Here is a 23026-nt window from a genome sequence, read left to right on the forward strand (position 1 = left end):
ACGAAGGGCGTGGTTCATCGACATGTTAAGCCATTGTAGATGATATGAAATCACAGAAAATAGAGTTGGAGAGAGATTTGACAGTGTGGAAAACGAGGTCATCAAAGAAAAGCCATCTTAGATCTTGTTTTTATAAGATAAGTATTCATTTGAGAATACAATTGATCAGTTTTTGAATAAGTAATAAATTAGTGATAACAAGGTTTGTAATAGAGAGAATTTGAAAACAAATACATGATTGTATTAAATTATGAGATTCGTTAATTCTAGTCAGTATATGATAATAGAAGTTATTTCCAGAAATAGATAATTTGTTTTGTAGAAAGATGGATTTGTTAAAGGAAGAAAACTGGTGTTTCTGAAAAGCAAATCAAATACGTTACGTTAATTTATCTTATTTTTCAATTAATACAAATATAGAATTTATAAGATATTATATTTGCACTTATATCCAATTAAATATATTTGCTTATCATTTTAAAACGTACTAAATGCATCAGCATTATAACTTGGACATTTCCTGAGTATAGAAAATATCGATAAATTAAAATTGTTTGAATTTATTTTTCAATTTCAGTTTCTTGCCATTTTGTCAAATGTGCTACTAAAATGAAAAGTTTTAGATATGTTGAAGAGAAAACAGTATACCCGGTATTCTTATGTTTCAGGTGGTTACATGTTGGGGTTGGTATCACGATGAGTATAATGAAGAAGGTGATTTTAAGATCTCCAGAGAAGTACGGTAGATTTTTTCTTTGCGTGTTATGCCAATTGAAAGTTAAATTCAATGCGGACTCCATCACAATGGAAAAGAGAAGCATTTCATATTCTGAACTTTGAGTATAATAATTCGTTTTTCGATTTATTTTAGAAGATCATTCAATCATGAATCCTTATAGTAGAGTATGGGGCATAGATAATTTTTGTTTGGTATTTTTTTAACCAAGTATATGTATTAATGACATATAAATTTTATAGAAGAAAACGAGTTCTACTTGTCTTATGATTAATGCAGGACAGGTACGGCTTTGCCAAAAAGAATTAAAGGTTTAGAATATTTGCATTTTGATTTTCATTGTAGTTAAACTAAGATCTCATTTGAATTATCTACTTAGAATTGAAATTTATCAATTGAGTATTAATTAAAAAAAAAAAAAAAAAAAGATCAAGATGGTATAAAATATTTATAGGAATGATAATTCTGCAGTATTTGCAGTGTTGTTAATTGGCTTGATTGAGTTATCTAGAAAAAGAGATCTAAGTATTTAGTTTCAATTCTAAAAAGTTTTGATAACAGAAACTGAATTTTTGTCGGTTTTGATTTTCGAGTAAAAAGGAAATTTTGTCAATGAATTCTAATTTTAAAAATGATTCACCAAATTGAATTAATTTTTTTTTTCTGAATATTAATTTCATGAGCTGTTTTGCACAATTTTCATGTTTGGTAGTGTTTGGAAGATTTGAATTTTGATAACGTTGATATATTTCATTTTATAATGAAATGATTTAATGAATGTTTCTTAATTGGCAACAATTTTTGGAGTATTTACTTGAAATTAGTTTTCAGTGGAAAGTGATTTTTATAATACTGTAGCTATTTAAAAGCTGTTATTTTTTAATTTAAAACAAAAATAGAATTTGAGGGGAATTCCAACTCTAACCCAGCTTAGCATAAAATATTTTATTGATGTTTATCATAACGCATCTGTGGTGTTTGGTTTTTGGCGGGATTGATTTCAGTAGACAATGAGAAGTACAAAAATAGTCAAATGAAAATTAATATTTCTGTTTGAAATAATATTGAGTTGGGTTTGAATTTGAATAACTTTGGCACAATTTAGCATATCATGCTTTTATGAATGTTTTCCAACCACATATATGGCATTGTCATTTGGCAATTTATTAAAGATTGTTTTCATTATATTGCTGATACTATGAAATAGAAATTGATTGGATTCGAATGCTTTGCACATTTTATCATAAAATGATGTTATATTATAGATGTTTATCCAACTACATTTGTGGTGTTGCCATTTGGCGAGTTGGTTAAAGTAGAAAGTGGGTTCTTTATCATACGAGTTTGAATTTATGGATGTTTGTCCAACCACATATGTGATGAAGCCATTTAGTAAGACTGGTTTCTGTAGAAAGTGTTTCTTGGTATATATTAAAGTAAAAGTTTATAATTTTCATGAAATCAAAGAAAATTTGATTAAATCTTGAAGTATTTTGATAAATTTTTCACATAGTATGAATTTATGGATGTTTTTTGAACCGTATTGTGGTGATGCCATTTGGCGAGTTGGTTAAAGTAGAAAGTATTTCTACATATAAAGTACAGTAAAAGTTGATAATTCTGATGAAAATAAAGTAAAATTTAATTGGAATTTGAACTTTTTGATAAATTATATCATAAAATGAATGTATGGATTTGTATCCAACCACATTTGTGGTGATGCCATTTGGCGAGATTTGTTTATGTAGAAAGTTTTTCTGCATAAGTAGTAAAGTAAAGGTTGATAATTCTGATGAAAATAAAGTAAAATTTGATTGGAATTTGAACTTTTTGATAAATTATATCATAAAATGAATGTATGGATTTGTATCCAACCACATTTGTGGTGATGCCATTTGGCGAGATTTGTTTGTGTAGAAAGTATTTCTACATAAGTAGTAAAAGTAAAGGTTGATAATTCTGATGAAAATAAAGTAAAATTTGATTGGAATTTGAACATTTGATAAATTATATCATAAAATGATTTTATGGATGTTTATCCAACCACATTTGTTTTGATGTCATTTCGTGAGATTGTTTTCAGTAGGAAGTATTTCTACAAATAGTAAAGTAAATGTTGATTATTCTGATGAAAATAAGGTTATCATAACTTGATTATCAAATGGATGTTTATACAAACTCATTCATATTTTTCTTAATTTAAAAAAAAAAAAAAATGATTAGTGCAATTCATAAATTTTGAACTTAATGGTGGAATTTGATTCATTTTATCATTTAATGATAGTATGCATGTTTTGCTAGCCACAATGATGATGACTTTGATTTTTTTATATAGATTAAGAGAGAGAGAAAAAGAGATTCTATACATATTTACTAAAATATCAGAGTTACAAGATATATGTATCTATCAGTTTTCTAACATCAAATTTGTTCTTTCAGGTATTATTGGTTATATTCTTCTTACGATTAATTCAAGCACCATGATGTATTAATCGGTGTACCAATAATGACAGAGTTTCAAAGAGGCACATATCCAAGGAATTGAGATGGGATTCAAGATATTTCACAGGAATGTGTATTTTGTGCTATTTTGATATTGGATGATGAATATACTTCTATGTATAACTGTGTCGAATTCATTTGATATATTTGAAGCCTTCTTCCCTGGGACTTCACGATAAATCGTATGGTATGCGTTGAATTTGACTTGAAACTATACTCAAAACTCAAGTGCAGCAAGCATTTATCGATGTATGGATAGGATGTGTGCATAACATCAAGACTTTTACAATCAGACTCACATGGTGAATTGCATTATGGATTTTCAAAAGACGGCGGTGTATTGAATTTTTTTTTTCGGATGGATATACATGTATTGATATTTTCCCGCGTTTCGCTAGTATAGCGGGAAAATGTTGTATTAATGACAAGATGTTTATAATACGCATGTTGTGTGGATTGTTCAGAGAGTGACCAATAGAAATTGATTTTGACGTGTAGTAGAGAACTGGTTTTTAAAGGTTGGTCACTTCTAGCCGCCGACTTAAGCGAGCAACAGCTAAATTTTTTAAATTATGTATAAAGGGTATAATGAATATATTTATAAACATATATTTGATTTTTTTTTTTCTTAGGGTTTTATTGGTAGGTTGTGAGGTCCGTCGCAACATTTTTTGCATCCAGCGGCACTTGGCAACGGACACAGGTTTCTAGAGTTTTTTAAAAATTATTTTTATCTCTAGTTTTTCCTGGCCGGCCCTGATGCTTTTCATGTTTATCACAAAGGATATTTTAGAATTATAATAGATGCAGCAGTTTTGGGGGATTTTGATGTTTTTATTTCTCATACACAATGTTCTGTGTTATATATATGTATATTGATGTACTGTTAATAAAATACGGCGTCCAGCGCACGCACGGCTGGCTGTCATGCATAGAATGTTGTTGTTTGTTTGTATAAAAGTAATGGAGTGAATACATGTATTTTTTTTGGGGGGGGGGGGGGTGATTACTTAATTGTTTTCAAAACATTTTATTGGAAAATTTCTGTAAAATTTTATGTATTTATTGTTTAAAATATTGAATGACTTATGATTTAAATGAATTTTGTTGGATTGAATTTAAAATCAATGATTTTATACTTTCATTTTCCCGTTCTTTGTATTTAGAGCTACTGCGTGTCGTTGCTTTGTCCAAATGGTGTGTTTGTTGTTTATTGTACTTTCATTTGAAAGTAATGAATGGATTTAGAGTAGAAATATGATTTCTTTCGTTTGAGGAACGAATTAGACAGAAATCAATTTCTACTTGGTGTGATAATGAATTACTTTTTCGGAATTACAAGGTTTTCATTCGAATACCTGGTGTATATCACGTGGTTCTTTAGAACCGGTCTCGTTAGCAAGGCTATATAAGCGGTGAATAGTGGTTTAAATACCAGTTTAGGACGACACGTAGAGCACGATAAAGTTTAAATTTTATCATGATTTATTCAATCCAACATAAACTTGTATATACAAATTGATTTTCATATTTTGCATATGTTATGTACACTGCACAAATAAAGCTACTGCGTGTCGTTGCTATGTCCAAATGGTGTGTTTGTTGTTTATTGTACTTTCATTTGAAAGTAATGAATGGATTTAGAGTAGAAGTTCACAATGATTACACATGTTAAGCATGAAAGTCCTAGCACCGACTGTTCAAAACTTAGGCCAAGTTTAAGGTATTTTTCTTGTAAAAGTGGGTCAAACTCCAAGGTCAAGAGATCAAGAGGTCAAAATTGGTGGTACCCATTAAAAGGTTTTGTCAAAAGAAATTTACCTATGAAATGTGGAAGCCATGTGTTTAGCCCAATCCACTTAAAACTTATGGGCAAGGTTAAAGTTTCTGTGGACAAACAAACAGACATAAACACAGGAAACAAAATATGTATATATAGTCAAATGGAAAAAAAAATTCTACTATTATGGAGTCATAAGATCAATTGTCATTTCAGGTACAGGGAGTGGCTAGGGAGATCAGACCCCCCCCCCCCGGAATTTGCAGAGTTATTTAGATAAGACTATTTACTGAAGAGAATAAAAATGACTTTGGACATCCTCCCCCTTAGAAAACATGGACACTACATCATTGTTTTTATTTTTTTATTTATTTCTCAGGAAATCTTGGGCTGGATTTTTTTTGACTGAGGTGTGACCCCCCCCCCCCCACTTTCTGAAAAAAAATTCTGGATCTGCGCCTCTATATACTGAATGTCACGTCGGCAATGGGAGATGACTTGACAATGTGAAATTTGTCGACTGTGGCATGCGATGATTTTTGACCCTTTTTGAACTTCAACCTAATCATTTGCATTTATTTATTTTTATGCAATCTATACTAAATCTTGTACTGACCGAATGTCATACTAGTAGGTCTTTTCAACTTCATGAAATATAATCCATATAATCCAATTAAAACACAAATGATTTTAATTAACTGACCACACTGCACCATCAGCATACATGTGCTAAATAATCTCATTCGGCAAACCTTTGCTGATTCCGTCGCCTTCATTAGATGAAGTATGAATCGGCCGAGGTGTGCAGAGTGGTGATATCTAAAAATATGATAATGGGTGACGCAAACCCAATGTGAATGTAGAAATTTTCAATAAGACGTTCAAACGTAAAACTGTTTAGTACAAGAACAAATTTCAAACTATCATAATAAACGATGTTTTAACATAACTTTGCCATTTAAGTCTATTTTAAAAAATGTGTGAGAGTGTGTGTGTGTGTGTTGGTGGGAGGGGGGATAGGCATTGACAAATTAATTGAGTTGTATTTTCAATGGGTTTTTTTCCCTGACCAAATACTAAAAACAGTTTGCACATTTTGATAAATTCATCAAAAACACTTTGTACTAAAATAATATTTTATGTCGTTGAGAAAGTAAATTTAAAAAGTTCCAAATTATGGGCAAAGTATTTATCAGCATCTAATTAAGTAATTTACTTCATTAATTAAATTCTGTTATTTCAGACTGGTAATGAATTAAGTATACAAAATACATATATGAGGCTCATAGATCACATGGTCACCTGAAAATTTTATGCTCAATTTGACGAATACATGTTCGGTGATAATTATAGAATTATTTTGACTTTTTTCTATGGAACGCCATCACTGCCTTATAGCATAAAACTATGCAGTCATTATGTCAGTCTATCATTACGTGATGTGAACATATCTTTACGTTATATCATTTTTTAATGGGGTGATGTAAAAATATCTTTACATCATGTCAATGCTGCATTATATGAAGTAAACACATTCTTCCATTATGTCAGCACTTTATAAGTTGAAGTGGGAAGTTCATTATGTGAAGTGAAAATACGTTTACATTGTGTTAAAACTTTATTACGTGAAATGAATGTTTCTTTATATTATTTCATTTCTTTAATATGTTAGGTCAAAATTGCATTACGTCAAGTTACTTTCGTTTAACATGTGTTCTATGATTAAATTTATCAGTACGTTAAGTCAAAGTCCATTCCCTTTTGTGATTATATATTTCTATTATAACAAAGCATTATTACGTGATATGAATGTATCTTTATTTTTACGCTGAGGTCATAATGATGTAAGTTGAATACATCTTACCTTTATGTCAGTGCTTTATTACGTGATGTAAAAAGGTTTTTAACATAATGTGAACATATATTATGGAGACAGTCCCTGCGTTCCATACTATATCAACACTTTATTACATTATGTCAAAACTCCATTCCTTTATGTGGATATTTAATAAGAATATGTTAACTCTTTCTTATGTGATTTAAAATTATCTTTACATTGTATTAACTCTTTATCATGTTGATTACAAATGTTTATTACGTGCTGTAAAATACATTTACATTATGCCAAAATTGATAACCGTGTTTTCACGACTAGGAAGGGGGGGGGGGGGGTCCTGATTAATTAGCACAGACACATTATATATGGGGGGGGGGTCTGGCTTCCTCTTTTTTCCAGACATAAATTTATCATAGAAAATTTTCATTGAAATTCCGCACCCACTTTTTATTGAAGTATAAGGGTATTGTAGTATATTTGGAAAAAATTTTTTAGGACTCATCGAAGTTGGACCCCCCCCCCCCCCCTTTCACCCGAAATAGGATTTTCAAATTTGGACAAATTATTTTTATTATTATAATTTTTTTTTTGCTTTTTCTTGTACGTTATTTTTTATGGCTGACAACCCTCCCCCAACTTTCAAAAACGATGCAACGTCACTGGAATTAGTCATTTTCCAACCATTCCAGGACCAGAATTCTGTTACAAAAATCTACCAGTCCCTCACTTAAATCAATTGACCATGCCTCAGTAAACATGGGCACATATCAGTGGCGAACTTGGGTTCTTGAAAAGAGTAGCTGTAGGGGGACGGGTGTCTTCTAGCTATTCCCACTTTTTAAAAATCTCAATTCCACCTATTCCCACTTGCAAATAACAATAGATGTTTAGATTTACCTGTATTTAAATTTGTACATTTTAAGACAGAAAATAATGAATACATCTATGAGAAAATATGATTTATTTCAGATTTTTAAAATGATAAAAAGATCTTGCAAGAAAAAGCAACTTAATACCTAAATTTAAGAACATAGTTGATTTTTTGTTTACACAAAATTCCACCTATTCCCACATAAAATCTTACCTTTTTCTACATGATTTTCAAAAAGTGGGAATAGATAGAATGAACAGGGGGACGGTATGGTGTCTAAGTTGGGGACCAGAGGGTGAAAGCCTGGAAGCTCTCAGGCTTTAGATTTTTTATATATATATAAAACGTTTTCAATTTATTTCAGTTATACTTTATGTGAAACTAATGCAACGTCCTACAAAGTAAAACCAATTGATTAATTTCATGCATATTTTGGTCACTAAAGATGGGAGGGCGGGATCCCCCCTCTCCCCACCCACCCACCAATGCACGTATGCAATACGATGTATTTACACTTTTTAAAAAGACTGATAAAAAGCTTAGGACAGTGTTTTGTAGTTAGATCAGAAGTTTCGGACTTTTCAAAACAATTCAAAATAAAAAGAAAAATATTGCTGCATGACACATACTATATTGTTTTGCGATAATTATGAGATTAATTAAACGGCCATTGAATATTTCGACGTTAAAAAAAACCAATCGTCAATAAAGATTCCACGGGAACATAATCCTATTTATAAGTTTTAACCTGATATTTAGTTAAGGATTAATTAAGTCTTGTGTATAATTTAATATTTGATATGTTTAATTTGGGTGTTGCTAAAATGCGGAACGGAAAACGGAACGGAAAGCGGAACGGAACGGAAAACGGAAAATTTTAGTCAAACAATTAACATAAATTCTATATAAATCAGATAAAAGAGCAATATTCTTGGTGTAAAATTCATTTCTTATAAAAATTTATTGTAAACTGTTATGTATTCATGAGTCATACACACCCTCCATTCAGAACTGGTGTACAAGCGATGCCCCCCCCCCCCCTCTCAACAGGAAGAAATTCGACCCCCCCCTCCAACTCACACACAAAATAGGAATTTTGTGTTTCGGCAAAGGAAATATACCCCCGGTTTTTTTTTGTGTTTTTTTTTCATGTCAAATTTGTTGTATGTTGGAAATTTCTTACTGACCCCCCCCCCCCATTTCAATTTGTTTCAAATGCCAATGTCTGTAAAGACAAAAATAACTGGTTATGATATTCAGATTATGCACGCAGTGTCGAATTCGCGAATCATGAAATGGGGAGTGACAGTTTCGGGTCTGGGTAGGGGCCCACAGCCACATTTAAAATTGATTTATTAAATCTTATGTATATTTAGGACACAAAAAAGGGGGTAGACCTATTACCATCCTCACAATGTCAAGGGTTTGTGATTTCTCGAACTCCCGAGTTCGAGAAATCACAAACCCTTGTCATTGTGAGGATGACCTACTACAACTTCTCAGACCTTTCCGATGAGCGGGAAAACAAACTCATTTTTTTCGCGGTCACTCATATACCCTCCCCCCTTCCCAACACACACACATATGTACCGCAAACAAACAAAATTTAACTTCATTGAATGCAAAGATTCTGCATTATATCTACCACATGAAAGTTTTCCAACTTTGTCTATCCAGATTGAATTTATATATATAGAAAGCGACTCTTTTGAATAACATTTTTAACAATCAGTGTATATATAAGAGATGTTAATTCGAGCTTGCCGTAAAGGTTTGCCCTACACGTAATATCTTAATATATTTTTTAAATTTTATTCCTCTTTCCATGGTCAATCTAGATATCAAATATTTACTCCCCCAGTCATAACCTTTTTACTACGGAAATGTTCGTTCAAGTTGACATCCTCACACTTTTTGTGATTGTAATTAATGTAGTAAATTAGTGTAAAAAATAGTTCTGAAAGATGTTGGAGTTGGAACTTATCCCCCCTCCTGAATCAAACAATTGTCTTCTCTTTTTGTTTTTGCTTGTCAAATACTTTTCAAGTTCGTTTACCCACCCCCACCCCTTTTTCAAATTCGATTCTAGGTGACTGCTGTGTTAGCGATTTTCATAAATAAGAGACTTATCATGACAAAATCAACTTGTATTTAATAGTGGGGGATTGAATATGTACAAGATATATCGTTTATGATAAAATTTGTGTATTTTAAGTGATTTAATCCAAAAAATATATTCCGTTTTCCGTTCCGTTCCGCTTTCCGTTCCGTTTTCCGTTCCGCGTTTTAGCAACACTCGTTTAATTTAAATCATTTGCATGTTTAACATATGTGCGTGTAATATTGAAAACACAAAACGAACTTTTAGGCATAACGTAAACCTTACGTCACACAATAAAGAGTTGAAATATTCTAAGATATACTAACAAGAGGCTAAGCATTTTAGACACAATGTAAAGATACAATGGCATAACATAATAATGATTTGTCAAAAAGTAAGGGAAAATTGACATCATGTAATAGATTCCCGTTGTCATGTAGCATATTGATGTCACAATGTAGTAAAGAATTGGCCACATGTGACAATTCTTTTCACATCATGTAATGAAATTCTGACATCGTGTTATAGCGACTTGATATTGAATTAAAGATAAATTCACATCATGTAATGATCTACTTAGACCAAATAGTAGAGAGTGCACATAATGTAATAATGAGTTCAAATTATATAAAAACGTCTTTACACCACGTAAAATTGTTTTGACTTAATGTCATAAAGAGTTGACATAATGTAATGGAAAGTTGACATAATGCAATAGTAGTGTGTGTAAATGTCATAAAGAGTTGACATAATGTAATGGAAAGTTGACATAATGCAATAGTAGTGTGTGTAAATGTCATTAAGAGTTGACATAATGTAATGGAAAGTTGACATAACGCAGTAGTAGTGTGTGTAAATGTCATAAAGAGTTGACATAATGTGATGGTAAGTTGACATAACGCAATAGTAGTGTGTGTAAATGTAATAAAGGGTTGTCATAATGTAATGGAAAGTTGACTCAATGCAATTGTAGTGTTCTGCTATGAGGCAGTGATGGCGTTCCATATTTTTCCTTGGAAAGCCCAATATTAAGGAGTGTGTATTTAGAGGCAAACACCTTAGTAGTGCGGGGTATTACTGTCTCATGACAGCATCTAGTTATATCTGTAGACAGACTTTTCGACCCAACACCTTCTCCTGTAACACCTTACACAGCCCTGACTTGTCAGCCTAGGATTATTGATACCTCAACCCATATAAAAGATGCTAACCCTTGCAAAATTTTTATGACAAACTTGTCTGTCCATGAATTTTTATAAACAAATGTACATGAAGGCATGTACAAATTTTTTTTCAGTGAAAATACTTTGAAAATAAAAAAAAACATCTATCAACAATTTTAAAATACTTATTTTAAGTCTTATGCTTTGGGAATGAGCACTCCTGCCATATAAGCTTTTTGCTAAGTTGCCTCATATGAGCTGATCTGTCTCCAAGGCAGAGGTGACATTGGTTCAATAGTACTAAATGTACATTGTATATAGGGCCAAGGTTCCCGGCATTCATGTGTATCAGATGATGGATAAATTCTTGTGCAAATAAAGTAATTAAAGCATTTAGTGTCAGCTCTGTATATACAATAATGTACGATATTATAAGAAATGCATTTAAAGCTCTTAAACTGACTCTCATGGAGTAAAATATTGCAAAGATTGTCCCAATAGACACAAATTATTCTAACTATAGAAATTAATTAATTCAATGTACATGTTTTATAGCTAGAAATTGTATTTTTTAATATGATACATGATACATGTACAAACTTTTAAAAAAAATCTTGAAGCTTTATTAAGTCATATATGTTTATCATGTTTATAGAAGTATAAATTATTTAAATTAAATTTTCATTCTAACAAAAAATTTGTATATAATCAATCAATGAGGATGCATGGTGGCTGGGAGATAAAATTTTGAACATTGAAAAGATCGAGATTAAGATTTCTTTATATTTTAGAAATTTATCACTTACAACAAAAATAGGTCCAAAACATACTGTAAAATCACATATTTTCATGGGGTCAAATTATCAAGGTTTTAGGAAAAAACATTGGTTTGTGGGGATTTGATTTTAATTTATGGTTGGAAAATGTTTAGTAGTAATGCCTTTGAAATTTTACATTTCATGATGGTCATAAATTTGTGGGTCTCTCCATACCTCAAAAACAACAAAAAATTAAACTCTCATGAAAGAACTATATGCGGTATATTGCATATGTTTGCCCCCACAAAAGTCAAATTTTGAAAACTTCCTGAAATGTGCTGAATTCAATAAACTGTACGAGAAATATAAGTTAACAGAAAATATTATAGTTCCAGAGCAGTGTATTCACAATTTCTGTTTTTATGACGTCACAAACTAGTCCGATTTTATATCCTTTTTCAGAAAGAGGACAAAATGGACAAAATTTCAACAATTTAAGCTTTAGAATTTATAGAGCGCATGTGTGTTCAGGAACAATATTGACATATTTCATTGATATTATCATTCTACACATTATATCAAAATATTAATCCTGAACACACATGCGCTCGGTGACTTTTATTTAAAATATCGACGAAATATGTACATTTTTCTGCAAAATTCATTAAAAAACTGAAATTTACGTCATATTTGTGACGTCATTACGTACATATGACGTCATTACTTATGAAATTATTCAGTGCTTTGAAGTCAGCATATACTCCCCTGTTTAAGGACTTAATTAAATATTACTCCATCAAAGTTTGATTTTGGGGGGCAAATGTTGGTTAATACCGCATATAGTTCTTTATAGTGATTTCACAGTATGCCAATTCAGACGACCATTATTTGTATCTTCTATCCTAAAGTGTTTGAAGACTTATTCTATCTATTTGTTTTTTTTTAGACAGAATGACCAAACATTCAGAGAACGGACAGGTGCATTTAGAAAAATTATAAAGAAATTTTCAGATCCAGGTAAAAAAAATATGGATATTTGTATTATGCAAAAGAAAGAAAATATAGGATGATCAGGAATCATTAAATAATCAAGTACTTAAAGTAACAAATCATAAAGTAGAGTATTAAACCTCTAATGTTATTATATATATCATCATCTATCAGTTTATGCCCCCCTTCAAAGACGGGAGCTAGGGCATATTGCTTTGCTGCTGTCTGTTGGTCTGTCTGTGGGTATACACCATCAGTTTCCATTCATTTTCACATTGCACATATTGAAATGAAATTTGGTACACAGATTTTTATGTCCCCCTTTGAAGAAGGGAGAGCATATTGCTTTGCTGCTGTCTGTCGGTCAGTCCGTCTGTCGGTCCACTTAGTTTCCATTCATTTTCTTCGCAACCATTGCACATACTGAAATGAAATTTGGTATACAGATATATCAGATGTATATCTAGGTCAAGTTCTGTTTTGGGTATGATCGCACCATTTTTGACAGAGTTATGCCCCTTGGACTTAGAAAAATTCCAATTATTTGCAGTTTCCGTTCATTTTCTTGGCAGCAGTTGCACATACTGAAATTAAATTTGGTATACAGATATATCAGATGAATACATAGGTCAAGTTCTGTTTTGGGTACGATTGCGCCATTTTTGACAGAGTAATGCACCTTGAACTTAGAAAAATTTCAATTATTTGCAGTTACCGTTCATATTCTTGGCAATTGTTGTACATACTGAAATTAAATTTGGTATACAGATATATCAGATGAATATCTAGGTCAAGTTCTGTTTTGGGTACGATTGCACCATTTTTGACAGAGTTATGCTCCTTAGACTGAGAAAAATTCCAATTTTTTGCAGTTTCCGTTCATTTTCTTCGCAACTGTTGCACTTACTGAAATTAAATTCAGTGTACAGATTTATCAGATGAATATCTAGGTCAAGTTCTGTTTTGGGTACAATTGCGCCATTTTTGCCCTTTTGGACTTGGGAAAATTCCAATTTGGGGGGAGGAGGGCATAAGTTTTTTACGAACATCTCTTGTTTTCAGCTCACCTGAGCCAAAGGCTCAAGTGAGCTTTTCTGATCAAAATTTGTCCATTGTCTGTCGTTGTTGTTGTCATTGTCGTTGTAGTCGTCGTTGTCGTAAACTTTTCACATTTTCATCTCAAGAACCACTGGGCCAATTTCAACCAAACTTGCTACAAAGTATCATTGGGTAAAGGGGATTCAAGTTTGTTCAAATGAAGGGCCATGCCCTTTTCCAAGGGGAGATAATTGTGAATTAGAGAAAAATTAATGGCATTTTTAAAAAATCTTCTTCTCAAGAACCACTGGGCCAGGAAAGGTGAAAATCAAGTGGAATCATCCTCAGGTAGTGTAAATTCAAGTTTGTTCAAATCATGACCCCCGGGGGTAGGATGGGGACAATATGGTCAATCAAATTTTTACATAGGAAGATATAGGAAAAATTTTTAAAAATCTTCTTAAGAACCACTGGGCCAGGAAAGATGAAACTCATGTGGAATCATCCTCAGGTAGTGTAGATTCAAGTTTGTTCAAATCATGACCCCCGGGGGTAGGGTGGGGCCAAAATGGCCAATCAAAGTTTTATATAGGAATATATAGGAAAAATCTTCTTCTCAAGAACCATAGAGATAGGAAAGATGAAACTCATGTGGAATCATCTTCAGGTAGTGTAGATTCAAGTTTCTTCAAATCATGACCCCCGGGGGTAGGGTGGGGCCCAATAAAAGTTTTAAATAGGAATATATAGGGAAACCTTTTAAAATCTTCTTTTCAAGTACTTCAAAACCATGCTTAGTGATATTTATAGGGAATCATCCTCAGGTATTGTAGATTCTAGTTTGTTCAAATCATGATCCCCTGGGGGATTAAAATTCAAGCCCCCTCCCCCCTCCCCACCCTCAGTTAACTTTCAGTTCTGATCTGATATGTGCTTTTTTCTAGCCAATTGCTCAGGTGAGCGATGTGGCCCCTGGGCCTCTTCTTTTTATAAGAATATCGAGGCCAATATTATTTCGGGTATAATTGAGCCATTTTGAATGGAGTTATGCCCCTTGGACTTGGAAAAATTCCTATTATTTGCAGTTTCTGTTCATTTTCTTTGCAGAGGTTTCTTATATTGAAATGAAATTTAGTATACAGAATAATCATAAGAATATCTTGGTCAAGTTTTGTTTTGGGTATGATCAAGCCATTTTGGACAGAGTTATATGCCCCTTGGACGTAGAAAAATTCCAATTATTTGGGGGAGGGGGTAACTCTTGTTTTGCACTATGCTTCTACTGATCTTTTACATTGTATTATACAAAAGTGACCCTTTAAAAGCCCATTGAACCTCTAGTTTTATATGTTGGTCTGTCTGTGGGTACACCATCAGTTTCCATTCATTTTTACATTGCACATATTGAAATGAAATTTGGTACACAGATTTTTTTTTATAAGAATATCGAGGCCAAGTATTATTTTGGGTATGATTGAGCCATTTTGGACAGAGTTATGCCCCTTGGACTTAGAAAAATTTCAGTCATTTGGGGGAGGGGGTAACTCTTGTTTTGCTCTATGCTTCTGCTGATCTTTTACATTGTATTATACAAAGGAGACCTTTTAAAAGGCCATTGAACCTCTAGTTTTATGTATGTTACATTTATTAAGGTCCTCTTTTCAGTATTACTTAAATTTCTTTTTTCTATTCAGTATTTATTTCAGCACCAAATCTTGTACCACCACTAGACAAAAATGATGAGGATGGTGCCACAGACAACAATGGTAAGACAACTTTTTAAAAAAAATTCTTAGATTCCAGATTTTCTTTAAAAAATAGGGTTGGTCAATGAAAAATAAAATGATATCGAACGTTATAATTGGCATTAGTTTTTTATTTCACACTGAAGGGTAGATCAATCTAACTAAACAAAAGTACCATGATACTATACTGTAGGAAACTTGAAAAATTCTGTTGTGAAAGTGGGGTCTTCTATCTTACGTCTTATTTTGTAATTGTTAAAATGGTTCACCATTGAGATCACCACAAAACCATATATATTCTTGCTGCTTATATCAAGATGCATTGATTTTTAAAAACATGAGAAACTAGTTCTTACTGTAACAGAGACCATTACAAATGTTCCCAAAACATTCCCCTACCCCTTATGAGACCCATTCCTTGTAAGTTTCATTAAATTTAGCAAAGTCATTGAATTATAGACTTTTAAAACTTATTTTTTCAAATATAGGGGAAAAAGCAATGCACATATACATGTAGCATGAGCAAAAACAAATCAGATATACAAGTACACATGCACACACTTAATTAAAAAAATTACCCTACTGTTATACAGATGTACACCATCTCAAAGAAAGTCATAATAAAGAATTTCACTGAAAACATAAAAAGTTACAGCACACATGAATATTAACCAGTCAGAAATCAGCACACATGCATCATGTCTCATGATTGAATAATGTAGGAACTTATATTATGTACATATATACACCTGTACTCTGATTTTCATCTTCTTTCGATCTTAAAAAACTAATCAGATTTCAGCACACATGCTTGCACATATTTTGTTGATTATTCAAATATATATATTCAATATTTTGCTTTATAAATTATATCAATATAATGTCTTAAAATTCAAAGAATTATGTTGAATAAGTAAGAGATACATGTATACATCCTATAATGACAAGTGTTAGCCAATCAAATTTAAGCATACATGAATGTATATGTCCTTGCATTTAATTCTGATAGTAGCATATTGTTGGAACCCGCCTCCATTATACCTATCTTTTTTCTCAATTTCATCCGATTATGTTTAAAACTTGGGCAGTTAAAGCCATTTAAAGTCTTAAAGTTTCAGCCAATCAAATTTCAGTGCTTGTGCATGCATGTGCTTTCAAGAATTTCTATATAAAACTTATTGTAGAACATTATGATTTATACTTACATCTTAAATTTCAAAGAATTTTGTCAATGAAGATATTGAGGATGTTGTTTTCAGGAATCAGAGTGAAGCGCATGTGCATTCTCTACACTACTAATATTTCTTTATGTAATAACTTTCAAGACACTTCATAAAAAATTATAAAAGTTATGGCTATAGTAAATATATCCCTCATTTCATTCATTGCATGTGCACGTACATGCATGCTTGTGAGCACAAAGCGACCTTCATTCCACACATCTGCACAACATGCCTATTAACCCTAAAAAGGTTCATCTCAATCGGACGAATATAGTTTCCGAGAACAGTCATGGACAAAAAAGTACTAGAGAAAAATTTTGAAAAAAAAGTAAAAACAATATGTTCACAAACTTCGTTTGGAGAACATAATTCTGGGAATCTGAGTATTTTTAGCTTACCTGAGCAAAAGGATCAAGTGAGCTTTTCTAAAAATTTGTATGTTTTTGTCGTTGTTGTTGTTATATGCCTGTCTTAAGATGGGATGTATTATGTTATAGGCTTCGTGTCCATCCTGCTGTCCGTCCGTCTGTTAGCTTTTCTTGTGTCCGGCTCATAACTTTAATACTATAAGGCCTAGAGTTATCAAACTTTGTCAGCTAATATGTCTTGGGTAGAAGGTGTGTCACGCACAAAGAGTAGGTCACTCTGACTTTTGATTAAGATGTTATAGCCAAATATGGAAAAATCCTTTCCGGCCCATAACTAGAAAACTATTAGACTTAGAATCATCAAACTTGGCCAGTTTATGCATCTTAGGTGGAAGGTGTGTCATGAACTATTTAAAAGGTCACTGTGACCTTAAATTTAAGTGAAATTTTTAAAAAAGTGTCTTTACTACTGGGTATTCATTTACACAGCCCAAAAAATGTAAGAGTGTTGCACTATCTTTATTAAAAAGTGTTAAATCAAGAAATACTAATTTTTTTTAGCATATACTTAACAGCAATCTATAACAAATATAATGTATGTTAGAGAAATACCACTGCTCCCATGTGTGTAATTATCAAGCACTGGTTAAGAAGAATTTTGATAACAGAAAATTGCATGCCAAATTAGAGAGAAATTAATGTGTCTAGTGTGAGGAGCTAACTAGTAGGGCATGGTGTTGTCTATATCCCTGGGTCAGCCTGTTGGATTAAAAATAGCTCTTGTTGGCTAATTGATATTGCATAATAAATTAATCTGATAGTAATATTATAGACATTAAATCTCAAAAAAAAGATAATCATGGAGTATTTTATATGCTGTAAAAATCAAATGTTTTATGGCAGATAGTGCAGATTGATTCATCTCTTGGTAGTAATGAGTAGAATAGCACCCAGTCAAAGATTTATTAATGAGTTCAATGTAGGAAGGCTAGCTGTCTCAATAATTTCTTTAAAGCATCTCTGATCAAGCAGTCTTATCTGTATCCTTTGGGAATTAGAAGAAATGTTGGTCAGTTTATAGCATATGTCATTTGATGTCCAGCCTTTTATTTTCACAAATAATTTGGTATTGATTAAGTTGTTCAGACTAATTTGATATTGTTTGATATGATGGACATTTGACAAGGTCTAACACAACTAGTATAGAAATCTATCAATGATGTAATATTTGTTATACATGTAATTAATGGGCTATTAATGCCTACACAACAGGGGATGGATAAACAAATATTTTAAGGAATGGAAAGATGATTGTAATTTTTTGACGGGCATATCATGCTGTCGCATTGCACTTTATTGTTGTCATAGTTAACACAATTACTCAGGTAGTGTAGATTCAAGTTTTTTCAAATGACGGCTCCTGGGGGGAAGGGGGGAGGTGTTGAGTGAGGCCGCATTTTTTATGGACGATCAAAGTTTTACATAGGGAAAAATTTTTTAAAATCTTTTTTTCAAGAACAGCAAAGCCTTTATTAGTCATATTTATGTCGAAGCATCCTCAGGTTGTGTAGATTCAAGTTTGTTCAAATCATAGGACCCCGGGGGTAGGGTGGGGCCACAGTGGGCAATCAAAGTTTTACATTATAGGAATACATAGGATGCATCTTTAAAGATCGTCTTCTCCAGAAAAACAAAACCTTGATTAGTCACATTTATATGGAAGCATCTTCAGGTAGTGTAGATTCAAATACGTTCAAATGATGACCCCAGGGGTTAACATGGGGCCATAATGGATGATGAAAGTTTTATATAGGAATATAAGGGAAAATCTTTAAAAATCGTCTTCTCAAGAATAGCAAAGCTATGATTTGTCATATTCAAAAGAAAGCATCTTCAAGTAGTGAAGATTCAAGTTTGTTCAAATTCTTGACCCCTGGGGGTAGGTTGGGACCAAAGTTGGTGATCAAAATTTTACATAGGAATACCGGTACATATGGAAAATCTTCAAAAATCTTCTTTTCAAGAATAGCAAAGCTATGATTAGTCACATTCATATGGAAGTGTTCTCAGGTGGTGTAGTTTTAAGTTTGTTCAAATCACCGCCCCTGGGGGTAGGATGGAGCCACAATGGATGATCAAAGTTTAACATAGAAGTATATAGGAAAAATCTCAAAAAAATCTGTTCAAGAACAATCATATTCATATAGAAGCATCCTCAAATAATGTAGATTCAAGTTTGTTCAAATCATTACCCCCAGGGTAGGGTTGGGCCAGAATGGGCAATGTGGCCCCTGAACTTCTTGTTCTGAATGTTTTTTTATTTTAATCCTGTTTGCCCACTAGGATGAAAATGAACACTCCAAAATGTTACTTCTTATCTACAGGACATGCCCAATAACCTTCCAAAAGGAGAATTGGCTACTGTGAAAATGTTAGAAGAGTTTTAAAAACAAGGTTTATGATTGGGGAAAACATAATCCCCACCCCTCACCCCCACCACCATTTGTCCATCAGGATGAAAATGAAAAATCCAGAAAACTATAAATGTACTTAAAGTGACTGCTTGGACAACTCAATTCCTTGGAAATCTTATGACTGTGTACTACATAGCATAAATTAATACCATGCAGAAACAATGTGTATTCATAAAACACTGGTGCCCCCATATGGCATCTCATGGAAAACATTAAAGTTTCTCAAATGCAAGTCCTTGTTTCAAGGAATAATCTGGTGAAATGTGAAAACCCCAGCACATATAATTGAAAAGGTATAGTAAAGAATAAAGTTTTTCAAAGTCAAGGTCATAGTGAAAATGCTGCCAAGTGGAGGGTTTTGTCACATGAAGTACACTTGAAGATTAATGTTTTTTATGCCCAGCCATGAATATGGCCGGGGCATATAGTGTTTGTCATGTCTGTCTTCCATCCTTCCATCCTTCTGTCCTTCCGTCCTTCCATCAAACTTTGCGTTGAGCTCTGTTCAAAGCTAAGTTTCAAAGAAATTATCCAAGACATTTTCATCAAACTTCATATGCTGATAGATATTGATGAGAGCTACAACTGCATCAACATTTTTTGACCTTGACCTTTCCTTTGACCTTGACCTCACTTTTCTTAAATTAGTGTTTAGCTAAGTTTTAAACATACCATTCAAGATGGTGTTATCAAACTTCACATGTTGATACAAACTTGCACGGATGATGCATCTATCGATGAACACTACCAGACTTGCTTCGGATGCTGGATCTGACCTACATTTTCCAGATGAGTGACCAGGTTAAAGTTTTTGGAGCAGGTCCATTCCCAAGGAACTATAAGCCCTACTTAGACCAAACTTGCATGGTTGATGCATCTAAGGATGGAAACTACTAGACTTGCTTTGGATGCTGAATCTGACCTACATTTTCCAGATGAGTGACCAGGTTAAAGTTTTTGGAGCAGGTCCATTTCCAAGGAACTATAAGCCCTACCCAAACCAAACTTGCACGGATGATGCATCTAGGGATGAACTCTACCAGACTTGCTTCAGATGCTGGATCTGACCTATATTTTCGTTCCTAAGTAACTATAAGTAATACCTGAACCAAACTTGCATGGATGATGCAGCTAGGGATGGACACTACCAGACTTACTTCGGATGCTGGATCTGACCTAGATTTTCATTCCCAAGTAACTATAAGCCCTACCTGAACCAATCTTGCATGCATGATGCAGCTAGGGATGAACACTACCAGACTTGCTTCGGCTGCTGGATCTGACCTATATTTTCATTCCCAAGTAAGTATAAGTCCTACCTGTACCAAACTTGCATGGATGATGCAGCTAGGGATGGACACTACCAGACTTGCTTTGGATGCTGGATCTGACCTAGATTTTCATTCCCAAGTAACTAAAAGCCCTACCTGAACCAAACTTGCATGGATGATGCAGCTAGGGATGGACACTACCAGACTTGTGTGGGATGCTGGATCTGACCTATATTTTCATTCCCAAACTTGCTTGGATGATGCTATACCAGTCTTGCTTTGGATGCCTGACCTATAACCAAACTATAAGCCCTGCCTGGATGATGCAGCTAGGGATGGACACTACCAGACTTGCTTCGGTTGCTGGGTCTGACCATTTTTATTCCCAAGTAACTATAAGCCCTACCTGCACCAAACTGATCAAATTTCATACACATACAAATTTTCATGTTGCTTTACTAATATATCCTCGGCGAGGCATTCATGTCCTATGGACATATTTCTAGTTTATTTTTTAAGTAGATCAAACTGCAAGACCAAGGGGTCAAAACTTGTCACAGGAGATCACGTGAGGTATAAAAGCATTAAAAACAACTGTTTAAAATTAAGTTATAACCAAGGTTAAAGTTTTTCTAAACTGTCTAAAACTACGAAGTCAAGGTAAAAGGTCAAAAGTGTTTGTACATATATCTAAAAGAAGGTCATGTGACATGAAATAAGCCTGTGAATTATGAAAACTCTAGTACTAACTGCTCAAAAGTTTGTTTTTTTTTAAAAGTGTGTCAAACTCTAAGATCAAGGGTCAAAATTGTCACTACAAAGTTAAAGAAGCACTCAAAACATCAGTATAATTATTTGATGATAAAGTGTTTTCTTAGCATTCTAAATGTCCGGTCCATGAAGTGATATCACAGTGGTCAAATAAATACAGAAAACAGCTACAATGGGGCCCCACCATTAAGATGCTGTGTGTAATTTTAGATCAGCGTGGTTGGTGGTTTTCGTCCCCTGATGACCAGTACATGGCCCAGGACTACACAGACTGCTGTAAGGGCTACCAGGAATCTCTAGACACCATTGAGAGAGCCTTCATAGAACAGGTTAATCATGTCCGGGGAGAATATTGTAGCCATTAAGAGTTTTATAATAATTGTTAATTTTCTTTACTCTACCAGTTGATACCAATTGTGTCTTTAAATTTTAACTTACATGAGCAAAAAGCATATAAATCAAACATATATTGATATAAAAGATGTGGTATGAGCGTTATATTGTGTAATTTGTGTTCCCATGTTAAAGTACTCACAAAAACAGGCAAAGATGACAATGATCAATCCCACAAAGCCTGGTGATTGAAATCACGAATAGGACATTAAACACCTGAAAACATCAGAGTGGGATTAGGTACTTAGGAGTATGCATCTACTACCCACTGCAGTCACACCTATTCTAAGCCCTTTATTGATCAGGCAAATTCTCAGTAATCCGTAGTCAAAATTAGTGTAAAAACAATGACCTATTAAGTGGTAATATAATAAATGTTAGTCATAGCTATTGTCTGATTCTAAGAAAGGTTGTATTTGTAGAGTCATTGTAAAAATCATTAAATTGAAGAGATCATGGAAATTATAAGCCCTTTTAAAGTAAACTAAATTGTTAGTAGCAGCTTTAATTTAAAAACAAGATGTGTTTGTGAAACACTATGCTCCCGGAGGCAACAAAGTTAAAAAAACATATTTTTAGCATATAAGTCACAGTCAAGGTCACAAGGTCATTGATCTTGGTGTCATTTGAAAGAACTTGAGTAGTGAAGCATGCATACCAAATATGATTTAGTCTCTCTCTCTCATGGTTCAATAGTTATGGTGAAGGTTCTAAAAAGCTATTTTTAGCATATAGGACACAGTCAAGGTCACAAGGTCATTGACCTTGGTGTCATGTGAAAGGGCTTAATTAGTGGAGAATACATGCCAAATATTAAGTCTCTATCTTTCTTCGTTCAAAAGTTATGGCAAAGGTTAAAGTTTGCTGACAAAAAAGCTATATTTAGCATATAGGTTACAGTCAAGGTAACAAGGTCATTGACCTTGGTGTCATTTAAAAGAGCTTAATCAGTGGTGTGTGCATACCAAATATGAAGTCTCTATCTTTCACGGTTCAAAAGTTATG

At 33.1% G+C, this 23026-nt stretch overlaps 1 protein-coding gene and 1 long non-coding RNA gene across 3 annotated transcripts in view; both read left to right on the forward strand.

The window, feature by feature from the left end:
- Positions 1-23026, forward strand: part of LOC134234274 (esterase OVCA2-like) — a 44820-nt gene that overhangs the window by 11244 nt on the left and 10550 nt on the right. The window contains exons 3-5 of one of the 2 annotated variants that reach the window (XM_062716323.1): positions 12695-12765; positions 15471-15542; positions 21839-21957. In XM_062716323.1, the coding sequence (XP_062572307.1) occupies positions 12695-12765; positions 15471-15542; positions 21839-21957 (262 nt within the window). The remainder of the gene's footprint in view (positions 1-12694; positions 12766-15470; positions 15543-21838; positions 21958-23026) is intronic. The other variant, XM_062716324.1, reaches the window with a different exon arrangement.
- Positions 541-4175, forward strand: LOC134234283 (uncharacterized). Its single transcript, XR_009985149.1, has 2 exons — positions 541-742; positions 3176-4175. It is a non-coding gene; the product is annotated as an uncharacterized LOC134234283 (long non-coding RNA).

Source organism: Saccostrea cucullata, unplaced genomic scaffold, assembly GCF_032062105.1.
Source record: "Saccostrea cucullata isolate Sc308-1 unplaced genomic scaffold, CSIRO_AGI_Scuc_v1 ctg165, whole genome shotgun sequence".
Lineage (NCBI taxonomy): Eukaryota > Metazoa > Mollusca > Bivalvia > Ostreida > Ostreidae > Saccostrea > Saccostrea cuccullata.